The sequence below is a fragment of the Pelodiscus sinensis genome, chromosome 4 (assembly GCF_052426305.1).
Source record: "Pelodiscus sinensis isolate ZL-2025 chromosome 4, ASM5242630v1, whole genome shotgun sequence".
NCBI classification, from domain to species: Eukaryota; Metazoa; Chordata; order Testudines; family Trionychidae; genus Pelodiscus; species Pelodiscus sinensis.
The window spans coordinates 104,626,798-104,642,749 of NC_143055.1; the positions used below are offsets into that span (position 1 = coordinate 104,626,798).

At 43.3% G+C, this 15,952-nt stretch overlaps 1 protein-coding gene across 35 annotated transcripts in view; it reads right to left on the reverse strand.

Moving 5' to 3' along the window:
- ANK2 (ankyrin 2) overlaps positions 1 to 15,952 on the reverse strand; it is a 592,965-nt gene that overhangs the window by 211,995 nt on the left and 365,018 nt on the right. For all 35 annotated transcript variants that reach the window (XM_075929759.2, XM_075929766.2, XM_075929765.2 and 32 more), the window contains one exon: positions 5,992 to 6,093. In XM_075929759.2, the coding sequence (XP_075785874.2) occupies positions 5,992 to 6,093 (102 nt within the window). The remainder of the gene's footprint in view (positions 1 to 5,991; positions 6,094 to 15,952) is intronic.

Here is a 15,952-nt window from a genome sequence, read left to right on the forward strand (position 1 = left end):
GGTACAATCTACAGCCACAAAGGCAGATGAACCAAAAGGAGGCTTCACCAGCAGCTCGTCTAACACCCCTCTCTGGTCTTTCACCAAGAAGAACAGCTTTTCTTGATATCCAATTGTTCAAAGGACTTCTGCCAACATAGGTTTGCTGGGAGTTGTGAGGATCAAAATCTCTCTGCAGTAACCTGGCCCTGACCCTTTCCTAGTCTGCCCCATCCATTTGTAAGACTGCACTCCTGCTTACTGCAGATTCACTGCCACTGGGAACTCACCAGAGTATGAATGCTGCCAGCCGTAAATTGAGCCCAATGCTACAGCCAATACATGACAGCTGCTTTTGATCATTCTAAACAAAGCTGGAAGAAATTTCCGTTTGAAGTACTTGCTAAATTTTTCTTTGGTTTTTTCTTTCCCCCCTTTTCTCAATTTTTTAATCTAAAACATCAGCTTTACACATTTTTACTTCCTTCCAGCAAACTTCATAGCCATTGTACAAAATCAATGGTTATCTTGACCAAGTTGCACTAAAGTTCTCAGGAACTTAGATAATCTTGCAAATTCTTAATACATGGAACTGTCACTAACTTCAGTGGGAAATCCACAGGTACTAGGCTTGCAGTATTGGTCTCAAGAGAGCACAAATCCTGCAAAATGTTAAATTAATGCTTAATTATACATAGAATCATAATCATAGAATCATAGAACTAGAAGAGACCTCAGAAGGTCATCAAGTCCAGCCCCCTGCTCTAGGCAGGACCAATTCCAACTAAATCAAACCGGCCAGGGCTTTGTCAAGCCGAGACTTAAACACCTCTAGGGATGGAGACTCCACTACTTCCCTAGGTAATCCATTCCAGTGCTTCACCACCCTCCTAGTGAAATAGTTTTTCCTAATATCCAACCTGGACCTCTCCCACCACAACTTGAGACCATTGCTCCTTGTTCTGCCATCTGTCACTACTGAGAACAGCCTCTCTCCATCCTCCTTGGAACCTCCCTTCAGGAAGTTGAAGGCTGCTATCAAATCCCCCCTCACGCTTCTGCAAACTAAACAGACCCAAGTCCCTCAGCCTCTCCTCATAAGTCATATGCTCCAGCCCCCTAATCATTTTGGTTGCCCTCTGCTGGACCCTCTCCAATGCGTCCACATCCTTTTTGTAGTGGGGGGCCCAGAACTGGACACAATACTCCAGATGTGGCCTCACCAAAGCCGAATAAAGGAGAATAATGACATCTCTGGATCTGCTGGCAATGCTCCTCTTAATGGAACCTAATATGCCATTAGCCTTCTTGGCTACAAGGGCACACTGTTGACTCATATCCAGCTTCTTATCCACTGTAACCCCCAGGTCCTTTTCTGCAGAACTACTACTTAACCGGTTGGTCCCCAGTTTGTAACTATGATTGGGATTCTTCCGTCCCAAGTGCAGGACTCTGCACTTGTCCTTCTTGAACCTCATCAGATTTCTTGTGGCCCAATCCTTCAATTTGTCTAAGTCACTCTGGACCCTATCTTTGCCTTTAAGGGTATCTACCTCTCCCCCCAGCTTAGTGTCATCCGCAAACTTGCTGAGGGTGCAATCCATCCCCTCATCCAGGTCATTAATAAAGATATTGAACAAAACCGGTCCTAGAACCGAACCTTGGGACACTCTGCTAGAAACCAACCGCCATCCTGACATCGAGCCGTTGATCACTACCCGCTGGGCCCGGCCTTCTAGCCATCTTTCTATCCATCTTACCGTCCATTTATCCAATCCACATTCCCTTAACTTGCTGGCAAGAATATTGTGGGAGACCGTATCAAAAGCCTTCCTAAAGTCAAGGTATATAACATCCACTGACTTTCCCATGTCCACCGAGCCAGTTACCTCATCATAGAAGCTAATCAGATTAGTCAGGCATGACTTGCCCTTTGTGAATCCATGCTGACTATTCCTAATCACTTTCCTCTCATCCAAGTGCCTCAAAATGGATTCCTTAAGGATCCCTTCCATGATTTTTCCAGGAACCGAGGTAAGACTGACCGGCCTATAGTTCCCTGGATCGTCCTTCTTCCCTTTTTTGAAGATGGGCACGACATATGAGAGTGGTCCCATTAACTCAGTTGCATTACTCACCTGCAAAAAGTTAAGTATGTGTGTAAGTGTACGCAAAATTGGGTCTTCTACCACTATTTGATACAACGTGGATTCATGGAAAAGGCTTAATGATGGAAAACCCAACCCAAAGTCTAAGGAAATGGTTTTCAGTGTGTGATAGTAGGAAAGCACATTTTAGATGCTGTGCATAACAATGGCACCCTTTGTAGTAGTAACAGCTTTTCAAAAGATGAGTAGTAATCCAAGGAGAAACAAATTAGATCTCAACATTGTGCTAATTTTATTGTACAACATTTTTATTTTGCAAAGACAACCATCCACCGACAGGAAAACAAGCAAAAGCTTGATAAATGGACCACTCTCATATTCTTCATATTTACAATTATTGTTTCAACTCTTTGTAGATTAAGTAAAAAAAAATAAAAAACAAATGTGACCATGTTCAAGTCATTTGACTCTTTAATACCAGCAACAGCACTAATTCGCATGTGCCATTAGGGTTGTTGTTTACTGTAGGTGACTATGAGCTACTAGATTTTAATCTGTTTGGACACACTTAAGCCTTTCAGCTAAAAATAAACAACTAAGTGTTTCCTTACAGCCAGATACCACAACAAAAATAGCCAGGGAATCCTCAGACTTCTGGGTCAATGGCAATTAGATGCTTTGTGGGGGATACATTTAATGGCCAGGAAGAAGGAGGTGGCTGATCCTGCTGCTTCTACAGTAAAAAGAAACATGTGATATCTATGTATTTCATGGAACCTTTAGAACTTTTCCCACTGTGCCAATGTATGTTTTCTAATTGAAGCATTATCTCTCTTCTTGTAGGACAATCATGTCCACATTTCCAGAAACTGTTCTTCTAGGAGGAGTGGCAACAATAATTGTAAAACCTCCTATTACTTCATCTGAATCTATTTAAAACTTCTCTGGAATTATGAAGTGCTTTGGAACCCACATAGAACTATTTGAGGGACACACACGGACTATAAAAATTAAAAAAAAATGTTTTCTGAACTTCTTTTAAATGCTAAGTTAGATTTTGAGAATTATATGATCAAAGGACCCTCCTTCTCTTTAGCAACCAAGGAGGTCATCACCAGTACATGCCAATCATTACAGATGCATTAGAAAACTGGGATAGATAACAGGAATTACCTTTCTAGAAGAGTCTGTGTGATCCTAAACCACCCCTGTATTCACATCCTACAAATATTGTAATAATCTTTGTATAAAATATACTTTGTGAGGTATTATTTGAAAACTAACATCACCATTGATATTCTTGGATGAGGTACATACAGGATGTGTGTTAAGAGTTATGGACATACTGGAATTATGACTAAAATGTGTTCAAGTCTGGCATGTCAGAAGAGCTGGTAAACAGGTCTGACTTCAACAACAGAATGTGTATTCCAGTCTCAGCTCAGCCCTTCTTCAAGTAAAGACAACGAAAGTCCATTTTTACATTTTGGTAAACAAAGCTATTACGTGGGATAAAAGTGGGAAAGAAGAATATGAAACATTCTTTACCACCAGATTCCATATCAGCTTACTTACAGCTTGGATAAGCTTTACTTTGAGAAGTAACCTTCACAAGAATCCATTTCAATCATTTAAAGGTCTATAAAGACAGAGGGGTTGAACCTTCAGTGAGAAGCAATTGAATCAACTGATTGTATACAATGTTACTGTATTATAAAAGTATACAGAGCGAGGTCTTTTCTGAAAACGAATGACACACAGTGGTGATTGCTATTATTGTCCACTATATGGATATTTAACATTATGCCTTAGAATATGTGGCCAAAGAACAGGAAACAGGTTCCCTGTCAGACAGGAGAGAAGGCAAATACCTACCTGTCGCCTATCTGAATTCAGCACGGTAGAATCAAAACAATGGATGCCGTATTTACTCAGAAATCAGAAAGGTGGGGGGATGGGAAGTCTACTGGAAATGAAAAACAGCACGAGGCCATCCTGCCTCATGAAACAAAGTTATTGAACTTCGGAAGAGATAAGAAAAGGTAGAAGCCATCTTTGGCACCCAACACTAGACCACAGGGGATAACGTCTCTGGAAACTGAATATAGGTGAGGAACCATCTTGAACAAAGTGAGTATCTTGCTAGATTCAGTTTTGGATTTTTAGATGCATGTTTTTACTTTTGCATGTAAGTTGTGATGAGCTTTTCTGTCTTGAGAGGGAAAAAAATCCTCTAACTTCAGTACTTCTCTGAGCTGTTCAGAAAAGGGCCAGACTTTAGAGAGCACATGATTTTGGGGAAATTTGGGAGTGTGTTTAGTCCACTTTGTTGGCTGTAACCAGGGTTGGTGGAAGCCAGAATGGGTCTGTGGGGCAGTATACAGGTTGCTGGAGTTAGAACTACTTACTCAGGACTGGCTACACAGCATAGACTCTCAGAGTAGGACCTGAACACTTGTGGGCTGGCTGTAAGGGTACATCTACACTGCACACTTATTTTGAAATAAACTATTCCAGAATAGCTTATTTCAAAATAGTACATCTACACTGCTGAGAAGTCTCAAAATTAGTCCAAGGCAGGCTTCTCTAATGGAGACGTGCTATCTCGATTTAGAGCCCCAGGAGGCACTGGGAAGAAATAACTTAAAATGGCTCTGGTGAGGGACTATTTCGAAATAGCAGCAGCGGAACGTCTACACATGCCTTATTTCAAAATAGCTATTTTGGAATAGGTGCTATTCCTCATAGAATGAGGTTTACACATTTCAGAATAAGCCGTCCGTTATTTCAAAATTATTTTGAAGTAACAGAATGGCTGTGTAGATGATCGCACTGTTATTTCAAAATACTACTACTTATCTCAAAATAAGTATAGATGCGCCCTAAGTATGTCAGGCTGTGAGCTACAACAGCAAAGCACTGTAAATCACCCAGGGCTACTAAGCAAGCACTTTGGCGCAGGGACTATCTTTGCATTTAATATTTGTACAATGCCTTGTGCAGTTAAGTGATTATCTCCAGTTGGGTCATTAGGGTGCCACTGAAGTAAAAACGATAAAGAACAAATACTGGCGAGAAGAATGGAACATGAAAAATAAAAGTGACAAGGTGGCCGAGAGGTAATATCTCTACTTTAGCTGATGAGAGGGTCAAACTTCTGAGCTTACACAGAACTTTTCTTTAGGTCCTGAACACCCTTTCCACCTTATCTCTCTAATATCCTAGGACTGATATGCCTTAAACACGGCTTGTAATGTGCAAATCAGCAGTTCCTTTTATTTGTCTAAAAACAGTGAGTGCATGAGTAGCAGTGTAAGGAGGAGGACTGGGATTACTAGAGGACAAATATCAGTGGGGTGATAGCTTACATAAGTGTATATTAAAGCTGGGAAGCTGAAACTCTCTACATTTTGCTGCCACAGTGGATAGGCCAGGAGAAGAGTGAGCTGGAAGAAAAAAGCAGTAGGCCTGCTGTAAAATGTTTCTCCAAGAGAATGAACTGCCCAGGAACAAACCCTTCCCAGTTGGTATGTCTGAGAATCCAGGGTTACATTTCAAAACAACTTTTATTTTTCATACTCAAAGCCAATATATTTAGCTAGAAAGCACCTTTTTAGTATGGTTTGAATTGTGGTACTACCAGGAATAAGATGCTCAGAAAAGTCTGTTTGCTTACAATAGAGATGTTCTGTTAAATATATGCTATGGGCATAGTCAGCTGTGGAAAAGTGGACGCTTCGAGGCAAAGGTCAGGGCTAAAAATGAAACCCAAACTGACTCAGAACTTGACTGTGAAGATCTTAAAACCATTTAAAGTTTTCCTATTTGCAACTTGCTTTAAGGTTCCTTCTCTGTTGCATTCAATGCTAACATATAATAAACAGGTGCCCGTGAAGTCTCTTACCTGATTACATGTGTTGATGTCTATTCCACCTTTAAGATACTCCACTACTTTGTCCAGATTGCCAGCTCTGGCAGCTCGAAGAAAGCTTGCATTGCTGTCAGACTGTGAAAAGAAGAGGGGGAAAAAAACCTTAAATTACTGGTTTAAGGAGACTACAGCACTTGATAGAATCAAAGGTATCCCCATTGTATGCTGTATCTGTAACAATATGGTGCAAAGATAACTGTCCACACATTTTAACTTCACTGATTCATATACACCCTAAACCAGTGGTTCCCAAACTTTTCGGCATCACGCCCCCTTTTTGATTTTTAAGAAACCTTCACGCCCCCCCCCCAATAGCAGCAAAACTTGTTGAGCAAAAAAAAAAAAAAGGAGGAGGAGGAGGAGGAACTGACCAAGGCTAAAAAACGAAAATAGCAGCAAAACTTGGGGGGAGGGGGATTATTAGGGGGGACTGGGTCGCCTCACGCCCCCCCCTCCATTTGGGAACCCATGCCTTAAACAATACAAAATTGGCACAATGTACCTATCAGTTTCTCAGACTGAGAAAAATATTGCAACGTTTTAACTTGAATGAAAAGATTGAAAATCCTGCTAGTTAGAAGTATTCAGAGTAGATAAAGATACAGAGTTTGCTTATACTGCGCTAATCTGCCAATCACATAATCTCTCTTTCTATATACATGCCCATATCTGATAGTTTACAAACATTTCATAAGGAACCTCTGATGGCTCTAAGGTAGTTTACTAACATTTTGCCAGATCATAAGCAGTCATTTCTTCTGTTATCTCAATAAGAATGGAAATAAAATTTGGGTTCTTTTATTTGACCATGCCTGGCTGACAGACAGACACCAGCAAAAATATTTGAAAGAGAAAACGCCCCTGCAGACATAAGCAGCTGAGATGCACATGAATAAATCAGTTTGAACAGATGAATAGAGTACAATTCTTAAAAGAATTGTGAGAGTGTGGTACTGCAGACAGCCCTAGCATGTTTCCCAGAAAAACTGACATGCTTCAGGTTTGTCTAACCTGGAGTCACAGACCCAAAGGGGATGAAATACTCAGGTGAAATATCTATTGCCAAGATAACATTGCAACCTTTATTCCCCTCCTATGCTGTTTTGCTCATTTGTTCATATTTAAAGTGAAACAGGTATACTGCCAATAACACAAGGGAATATGAAATGCTTTCAGCCCTGCTCCATTTGTCCTTAATTAGAGCACACAATTCAGATTGGCTAACCAACACTCACAAACACAATGATGTACATGTGTGAGCCTGAAGTTAGGTCAATTGGCAATTAATACAGCTGTCAGCAGAGACGGGAAGAAAATAGTGTTACAGCAGCAGGGTTAAATCAGTCTGATTATAATCATGAACAGAGATTTGGGGGGAGAGAGAGAGAGAGAGACTGAGAGAAATTGTTGCTATTTTATACTTCCTGAAGGCAAAACGGAAAATGAAATTTGACAAGAAAGTCTAAATAAAAGTATCTTCTAGTATGTTTTAAAGTGGTAACTTTTTTCCAGTCTAAGAGGAAACTAGTGGCATCATAGTGATGCAGAAGAATGGACTGCTACATAAAGCTTTCCTGGGATATATCAGACTTATATTAAACACATATTCCATGTACTCCCATCACCCCTCTAGGTGCAAGAATGTGAAGCACATTCTCCTGAAGGCCTCACAATACTCAAAGCCAGCTTTTGTGCAACTTAATAATACTAATCACATTGATCCATTTATTTCAACCATCATTGTTTTCCATCACACTATAGGAGCTCAATTTACATCACTGGTTCCCACTTATTTTAATCTGCAACAGATGGATACCATCAAAACTATTCTTTTTTACCACTGTATTTCATGCCAAGAAAAAAAAGATTTCCTTCTAAATTCCTTTCGGCAAACTTCAGTACATTTTCCACATCTTTTAGTGTTAAAAAAACAGACGATCTTTCTTACACACAGCAGGGTGGAGAGGAAAGGTAGCATAGGAATTTGCATTTGTAGAGTTACATTGCAGCCTGAGGCTTGAACCAATCAGGCACTGGATGAAGAGTAATATAGCAGCTGTCTCTGCAAAATGCTTGAAAGAGAAAATTTCTCTATCAGTGGTTTTCAACCTATGATGACCAGAACCCTATGAGTCTGCAGACTATGTTTAAGGGGTACACAAAAGGTGGTTGTTTCCAGAAAACCATGATTTTCAACCTGTGGTTCATGAATCCTTGCAAGTTTGCAGACTCTATCCAAGATTTCTATACAGGTCTTGTCCCTCCATTCAAAAATTTTTGGTGGTCAACTATTGGTCAATACCAGGGGTTGGCAATAATTTTTTACTGGGGGCCACTTCAGAAATTTCTGAAAAGGCTCTGCGCTGCCCCAGAAGGGGCAGGGTCTCGGGTGGAAGGAGTTGGGTGAGGACACTTCCCTGCTTTCCTGCCCACAGACTCCTGATTGGTCTGGTGGTGATGGATCACATGAAGTCTTTGTCCCCGCTGCCCCCCACAAAAGAACCACCAGTTGTTCTGAACATCTGGCGGCTTCCTCTAGGTGCCCATGCTCCTGACAGTGGGAGGAGACTTCACACGCTTCCCTGACCCCCGAGTCCTGATTGGCCTACGTGCAGGGGAGAGTACAAAGTCTCTCGCTCCCTGCCCTCAGGTGCATGGGACTTAAGCGTCAACCATTAGGGTTGACTCTAAACACTGCATACTCCCTGGTCCTTAGCCCAGATTGGCCTGGAGGTGGGGGAGTGGCAGGGCTTCTGTGAGCTGAATCAACCTGCTTGGTGGGCCAGATCCAGCTCGCAGAGGCCCTTTGCCCACTCCTGGTTTAAAAGATCCTCACAATTGTCAATTGGCACCACTTGGCTTGGGAATTTGCACCTCACCTCACGCCACCCCACCCAGGTCTTTAATAAATGACAGGGCTTGGGGAGATTCTGAGGAGATGGTTGGTTGAGGAGCAATTTCTTAGAAAGGGTGAGGTGGTTTTTACTAAAAAAAAAAGCCATAGAAAAAAAAGTTTGGTTGCTTGCTCTTGCTTTAGTTCTTATGCTTAGTTGTGGATGTAAACTATTGTCAAAGCTGCCCTGATGTTGGAATAGGTGTATTAGATTTGTCTGTTACACATCTAAATACAAATTTTTGAAGTGCTAACATTTAGGTTTACAGTTTGACAAAATGATGTTTATCCAAGCAGCAAGGGAAAAGCTACAGATACAAAGATCTCCACCACGAGAGAAAACTTCAAGAATGGAACATATTTAGCCTTGAAAAAAAAAAGATAGGGGAAAGACCACAGTGTGTAAATAGTTTAAAGGGTCACATCTGAACTTGGGGAAAAGAAGATGTGATGATGGGACACATTTAGAATGTATTATATCAAGAGGATTTATATCAAGACCTCAGCAGAGAGAAAAGGAGCAGGAACTAACACTGAATTTGGTTTGAAGGATGTACAGTGATGAAAAAGGGGTACTAGCTAAAAAGCTGGGCTGGCCAGTCAAGCAACAGTTCTCACAGTATCTGGTTCCCCAGGATTGGGGAAAGCAACTGAAGAAAAAGAGTACAAAGTTTAACAAAGTAGCATTGTAAAACAAATAGCTTATCCATCATGGACATTTTTGGCATGTGTTGCATCACTAACCATCATTATGATTATTTAAAAGCTTACATTTTTAAGTATAATTCTACATTAATTGTTTGGACTGGTTTTTTTTCCCCAATTAATTATCCAAGGTCCCTCCCCCCCAATATAGTGATACAGAGGCAGCAAGGGGGAGGCAAATGCGAATAGTTGACTAGAACCAACTAGTTGACTACTCACTCACATCCCTACATTATATTCAACAATACAGACACAATTATGCTCAATGTCAGGTAAAAGGTGACAGACTTCCCATTAAATTACCAAAGCCATCCAGTCTACCATGTTAAATTATTTTTATCGTAAAATATAACATTATAGGGATCAAGTTGGAATTGTATGACAGGGAAAAGGGTAAAAAATTCCCTTTTTACAAGATATATATATAACATTTGCAAAAGTAAACAGCTTTTTGAGTACAACTACAACATAGTGCAACAGTTAATGACATCTCTAACAATAAAATAGCACAGGGAACTGCATTCCACAAACTGCTTTTAAAAGAACATTCATAATCTGTTACAATAAATATGGCATCCTCCAGATCACTTTGCAACACTCACAATTTACCTGAAAGTTATGATCTGTGTTTCTATCAAGGAAAATGAGAACTAATGAGAAAGAATAACTGTCTTGTCCAAAAATCACAAAGGAAGCTTGAGAAGGTACAGGGAATAGCAACCACGGCCTATTGTGTGACCTACTCTTGTGCCTTAAATACTGTGTGTTAACTAAAAGAGGAAGTGCATACAATTCAAAACTGAAGTATGGTGCACGTTTATGGTGCAAGTATTAGTTTTCTTAGATCTTAGATCTCAAAGAGCTATTTTTTAAAATTCACATTTAAACTGTTAATGCTAAAACACCAGCTACAATCTTATGGAATCCACTTAGTTGGATATGACCTTGAATGATAAAGAATATAAATTATAATACCCACCTGGGGAAGCAAAGAAACAGATTAGCAGAGCAAGTAGGTACCCAGAAGTCACCTACTACTGGAAAGACTTAAAGAAAGCAACAGGCCACAGCCTTTACCTACAGCCCCCAGCTAAAAATTCTCCAACACACCACCAGGGATCTACAACCTATCCCAGCAGACAATCCTTTGCTCTCACAGACCTCGGGAGGCAGGCCAGTCCTTGCTTGCAGACAGCCCCCCAATCTGAAACACACACTGACTCCCATCCACACATGCCACAAGGGAAACATGAATCCAGGAACCAATTCCTGCAACAAACCCCATTGCCAACTCTGTCCACACATCTACCCTAGTGACTCCATCACAGGACCTAATCACATCATCCATACCATCAAAGGCTTGTTCACCTGCACATCTATATAATGAGATATATGCCACCATGTGCCATCAATGTCTCTCTTCCATGTACATTGGACACACTGGACTGTCTCTATGCAACAGAATAAATGGACACAAATCAGACATCAAGAATGGTAATGTACAAAAAGTGGGAGAACATTTTAATCTCCCTGGACACACAGTTACAGACTTGAAAGTTGCCATCTCAAGGCAAATACAAATTCAAAACCAGGCTGCAATGTGAAACAGCTCGTCTGGAATTCATAGGAAAATCTGACACCATCAGACTAGGTCTGAAGAACTGGGAATTACTCATTACAATAAGCAATTTTCCATTTTACGTATTCTCACCTAATCCAAATCCAACTGGATTGAATTAGCTCTGATGTTACGCTAACATCTCTGTACCCCTCCTGTCTGTTTTTTTTCTTTCACTTCATGCATCTGATGAAGTGACTTCAAATGAAGATATTTTTATGTAAAAACTTCAAAACCTGCAAAACCTTCAGAAGTTTCTGCAAAATCCCAGTCACTTGATTCTATCTTCTATATTCAGAAAAATCTTCTGCACTGATCTCAAAGGGTAACGATCTCCAGAGGGCATCGCCACTGAACAATGACATGGCTTTGTGAATATGAGCCTAAATGCCAAGGCATTTTTTATCACTGCACATTATCAAACCCTTTGATATGCTGGTTATTGGCAGATCTAGGACTTGTCACTTCCAGTATAATAGGCTCATTGATGTGACAGTGGCACTTCTATAAAAGGCTGAGAAGTAATGATATCAGCAATGAAGAGTGTTTTCCCAGGATTTATTAAGAGAATGCAGATCTCATATGCAAACTAACTATATACAGAGTACCATTTTTTCCTGGAGTCCTTTCCATTGAGATAGGTTTTACAGAGTGGTTAAGTGACTTGCCCGGTTATCATATAAGGTGTCCATTTTAGATAACTCAGTAATTGTATTACTATTTCTGTGATCAGACTGCTTTACTTGGTGACAGTTCTCTATACACACAAGTAGCATAGATACCTTATTTACTCATCCTGACATTTGCTTCTTATAAGGAAAAGTCACAGAATTAGTTAATTAGTTAAATTAGCTAATTTTTTAAAAACTAAAGCACCAATCCGAACAAACAAATAGGTACACCATTAACATTTCTTCGAATAGCATTCATATATAAGGAAAAGTCACATGAAAAATCTGCAATCATCTCATCTTTTCAAACCTAATTGCTAACAAGCGAACTGTATGAATTACTGAAAAGACAACCAAAATGTAAAGACAGCTTTTCCTGTACAGGAGTCCATGCACAATTCAAAGACTCTTTAACAACAAGTAAATGACTGATCTCTCTCTGGAGAACAATTTAACTACTGCTTTAATGGCTCAATGATTTTGATCCTTTAATACTTACTACATTTAACCCCTCTACAGAGGCAGGGGGTGGCAGTTGTCAGAATAGATTTTGGTAAAAAGAATTCTATTCCTTTGGGTCCATACAGCACGTGTAAATAATTCTTGCATGTATTTTAGGCATTTGCATTCATTAGACCAGTTAATCTAGGAATGTTGCAAAGTAGACTAAAAAGTTTCAGTTAGGGTATGTCTATACTACCCTCCTAGTTCGAACTAGGAGGGTAATGTAGGCATACCGAACTTGCAAATGAAGCTCGTGGAATGAGGAGTAACGGTAGTTCGGACTAGGAAGCCTAGTCTGAACTACCTAGTTTGTGCTACGTGTAGCCGCGCGGCACGAGGTTCGAACGAGCAGGGATTTAAAAATGGCGGCGCCCAGTTTATGCAAATGAAGCCCGGGAAATTCAAATCCCGGGCTTCATTTGCAAGTGCGGTATGCCTACATTACCCCGCTAGTTCGAACTAGCGGGGTAGTGTAGACATACCCTCTCTATGATATGTGATTATAACATGAAAAATCCCATTGGCACACTACTGATATTTGAGTTTCTATTTACCCCGTCATTGTATCTCAAAGGAATAATGATATATGGCATTGTTCTACCCCTTTGACTTTCTTGCTCCTTCAGAACTCTAAAACTATAGAATTTCTATGTTTTCCTTAGCCATCAGTAGTTTCTCTTTTCAGAAGACTTGAGATAGTATCTTCACACATCTATAGGATGACAAACACATCTTATTTCCAAAACCAATAAGGGCCCAAGTTCAGCAAAGCTTTTAAGTGTGCCTTGATTTGCAGCATGTGCTTAAATCTTACTGACTTAAATGGAAACACGTTCATTATAATTGTAGAGGCTTACATTCCTTACTGAACAGAGATGCACTTAAACACATACTTAATTACTTTGCTGAATCCAGGCCAATATCATCATCAGTAGCAGCAGACAATACTGATGCAAAAACTTGTTAAGCATCAGAATCAACCTTCGGATGGGTCCAAATCACAAAAGTTTGCTAAAAAACCTTTTGTGGTACTTAGCTGTCTGGCTGCCACAGGCATTTGTAGGAGTCCTCCCACCACAGTCATTAGTCTGGCATAGTGGACTCACTGCCAGCTGCCTTTTCCTAAGTCAATGAAGGACTTGTGAGAGCAAATAAAAAAATTGGATAGAGCACTTGTCTCAGGCTATGTACGTGAAGCAGCTAAAGCTCCCCCATAACAGAGTCATGCCTTCCTACTTGGCTAATTAAGCAGGAAAGGAGACATTAAAAAAAGTTTAAGGAGAGTGCCAGTGTCTCTGAGCAGATTGGTACAGTCAGGAGATGAAGGGTGCTAGAAACTGATTGTGGCTCCTGGGGGAAGGCTGAAGGCAAGAAAGCCAGAAGAGGGTTTTGGTAGACTCTTAGGCAGTGGTCCCCAACACGGTGCCCGCGGGCACCATGGCGCCCGCAGGGGCATTTCAATGCACCTGCCAGGTGCTCGGGGCTGGCCTGGCCCCGGGCACATGGCGCATGGGCGCTTGCGGGGGGAGCGCCGGGCGCGCGGCACTCGGCGGGAGGCGGCGGGGGGAGCGCCGGCCCCGGGCGCGCGGCGGGGGGAGCGCCGGTCCCGGGCGCGCGGCACTTGGCGGGGGGGGAGGAGCAGGAGCGCCGGCCTCGGGCGCGCGGCACTCGGCAGGGGGGGAGGAGCAGGAGCGCCGGCCTCGGGCGCGCGGCACTCGGCGGGGGGGGGAGGAGCAGGAGCGCCGGCCTCGGGCGCGCGGCACTCGGCGGGGGGAGGGGGGGGGGGAGCGCCGGCCTCGGGCGCGCGGCCCTTAGAGGGGGGCCCTACCCCCGGGCACGCAGCTATGGGGGGACCCCGCCCCCGGGCGCGCGGTAGGTGGGGCCCCGCCCCCGGGCGCGTGGATGGGGGGGTGCCCCCGGTCTCCGCCCCCTGGCGCCCGGCGGGCAAACGGCCACGCCCCCTGGCGCCCGACAACCTAAAAAGGTTGGGGACCACTGCTCTTAGGGTATGTCTACACTACAAAGTTAATTCGAACTAATGGACATTAGTTCAAATTAACTTTGATAGGCACTACACTAGTGCTCCGCTAGTTCGAACTTAATTCAAACTAGCGGAGCGCTTAGTTCGAACTAGGTAAACCTCATTCCACGAGGATTAAGCCTAGTTCGAACTTACTAGTTCGAATTAAGGGCTGCATAGACCCTTAATTCGAACTAGTGGGAGGCTAGCCCTCCCCAGCTTTCCCTGGTGGCCACTCTGGGCACCACCAGGGAAACTCGTATGCCCCCGTCCCGGCCCCGGAGCCCTCAAAGGGGCACGGGCTGGCTACGGTGCCCGTGCCAGGTGCAAGCCTGCCAGCACCCAGCCAGCAGACCCTGCACCTGGCATGGCTCGAGCCAGCCACCCGATGCCCCCCAGCCCTCCACCTCTTCCCGGGACCAGGCTGGCGGCTCTCGGGAGCCTGACCAGGACCGCAAGAGGCGGGCACCCGCCTGGTCTAGTGCAGACATTGTGGACCTCGTCCATGACCTCCGCACTAGGCACAGGAAAGTGGCTGTCTAGGGCAGGAGAGCTGCCAGCCTGGCCACCCAGGAGCAGGTTTGCATGAAAATCAAGGGGGTCCACTGAGACCCCCGACCCTGAGCTTAGAATGGCCGTACTGGGTCAGACCGAAGGTCCATCTACTCCAGTAGCCTGTCTGCCGTCAGCGGCCACCCCTAGGTACCCTGGAGGGGATGGACCAAAGACAGTGACCAAGCCATTTGTCTCGTGCCATCCCTCTCCAGCCTTCCACAAACTTTGGGAAGGGACAACATTCCTACCCCCTGGCTAATAGCACTCCATGGACCCAACCTCCATGAATTGATCTAACTTCTCTTTAAACTCTGTTCTAGTTCTAGCCTTCACAGCCTCCTGCAGCAAGGAGTTCCACAGGTTGACTCTTTGCTTTGTGAAGAAGAACTTTCTGTTACTAGTTTGAAGCCTGCTACCCATTCATTTCATTTGTTGTCCTCTAGTCCTTCTATTATGGGAACTAATGGAGAACTTTTCTTTATGCACCCTCTCCACACCACTCGTACTTTTAGAGACCTCTATCATATCCCCCCTCCGTCTCCTCTTCTCTAAGCTGAAAATCCCAGTCTCTTTAGCCTCTCTTCATATGGGACCTGTTCCAAACCCCTCATCATTTTAGTTGCCCTCCCCTCTCCCAGCCTCTCTCTTCCCCTCTCCCACCTCCTTTTCCCAGTCTTCCCCAGTTTTGTTCAATAAAGAGGGATTCTATTTTTGAACACACGTGTCCTTTATTTTGTACATCAGGAAGGGAGACTAGGGAGGGATAAATGGAAGAGGTGAGGGAGGAATGGGGTACGAGCCCCCGGTGGGGAGGACTGGGCTGGCTCTGCGGGCTGCTCGGGGTGGAAGTTCTCCTGCAGCCCCCTGATTGTCCCCTCCCCCCGGATGGCAGCCTGCGGCAAGTGCAGCCGGTCTGATGGCCGAGTGCTGTGATGTTCCAAGTGTGGGCACTCAGGGCACTCCAAGCC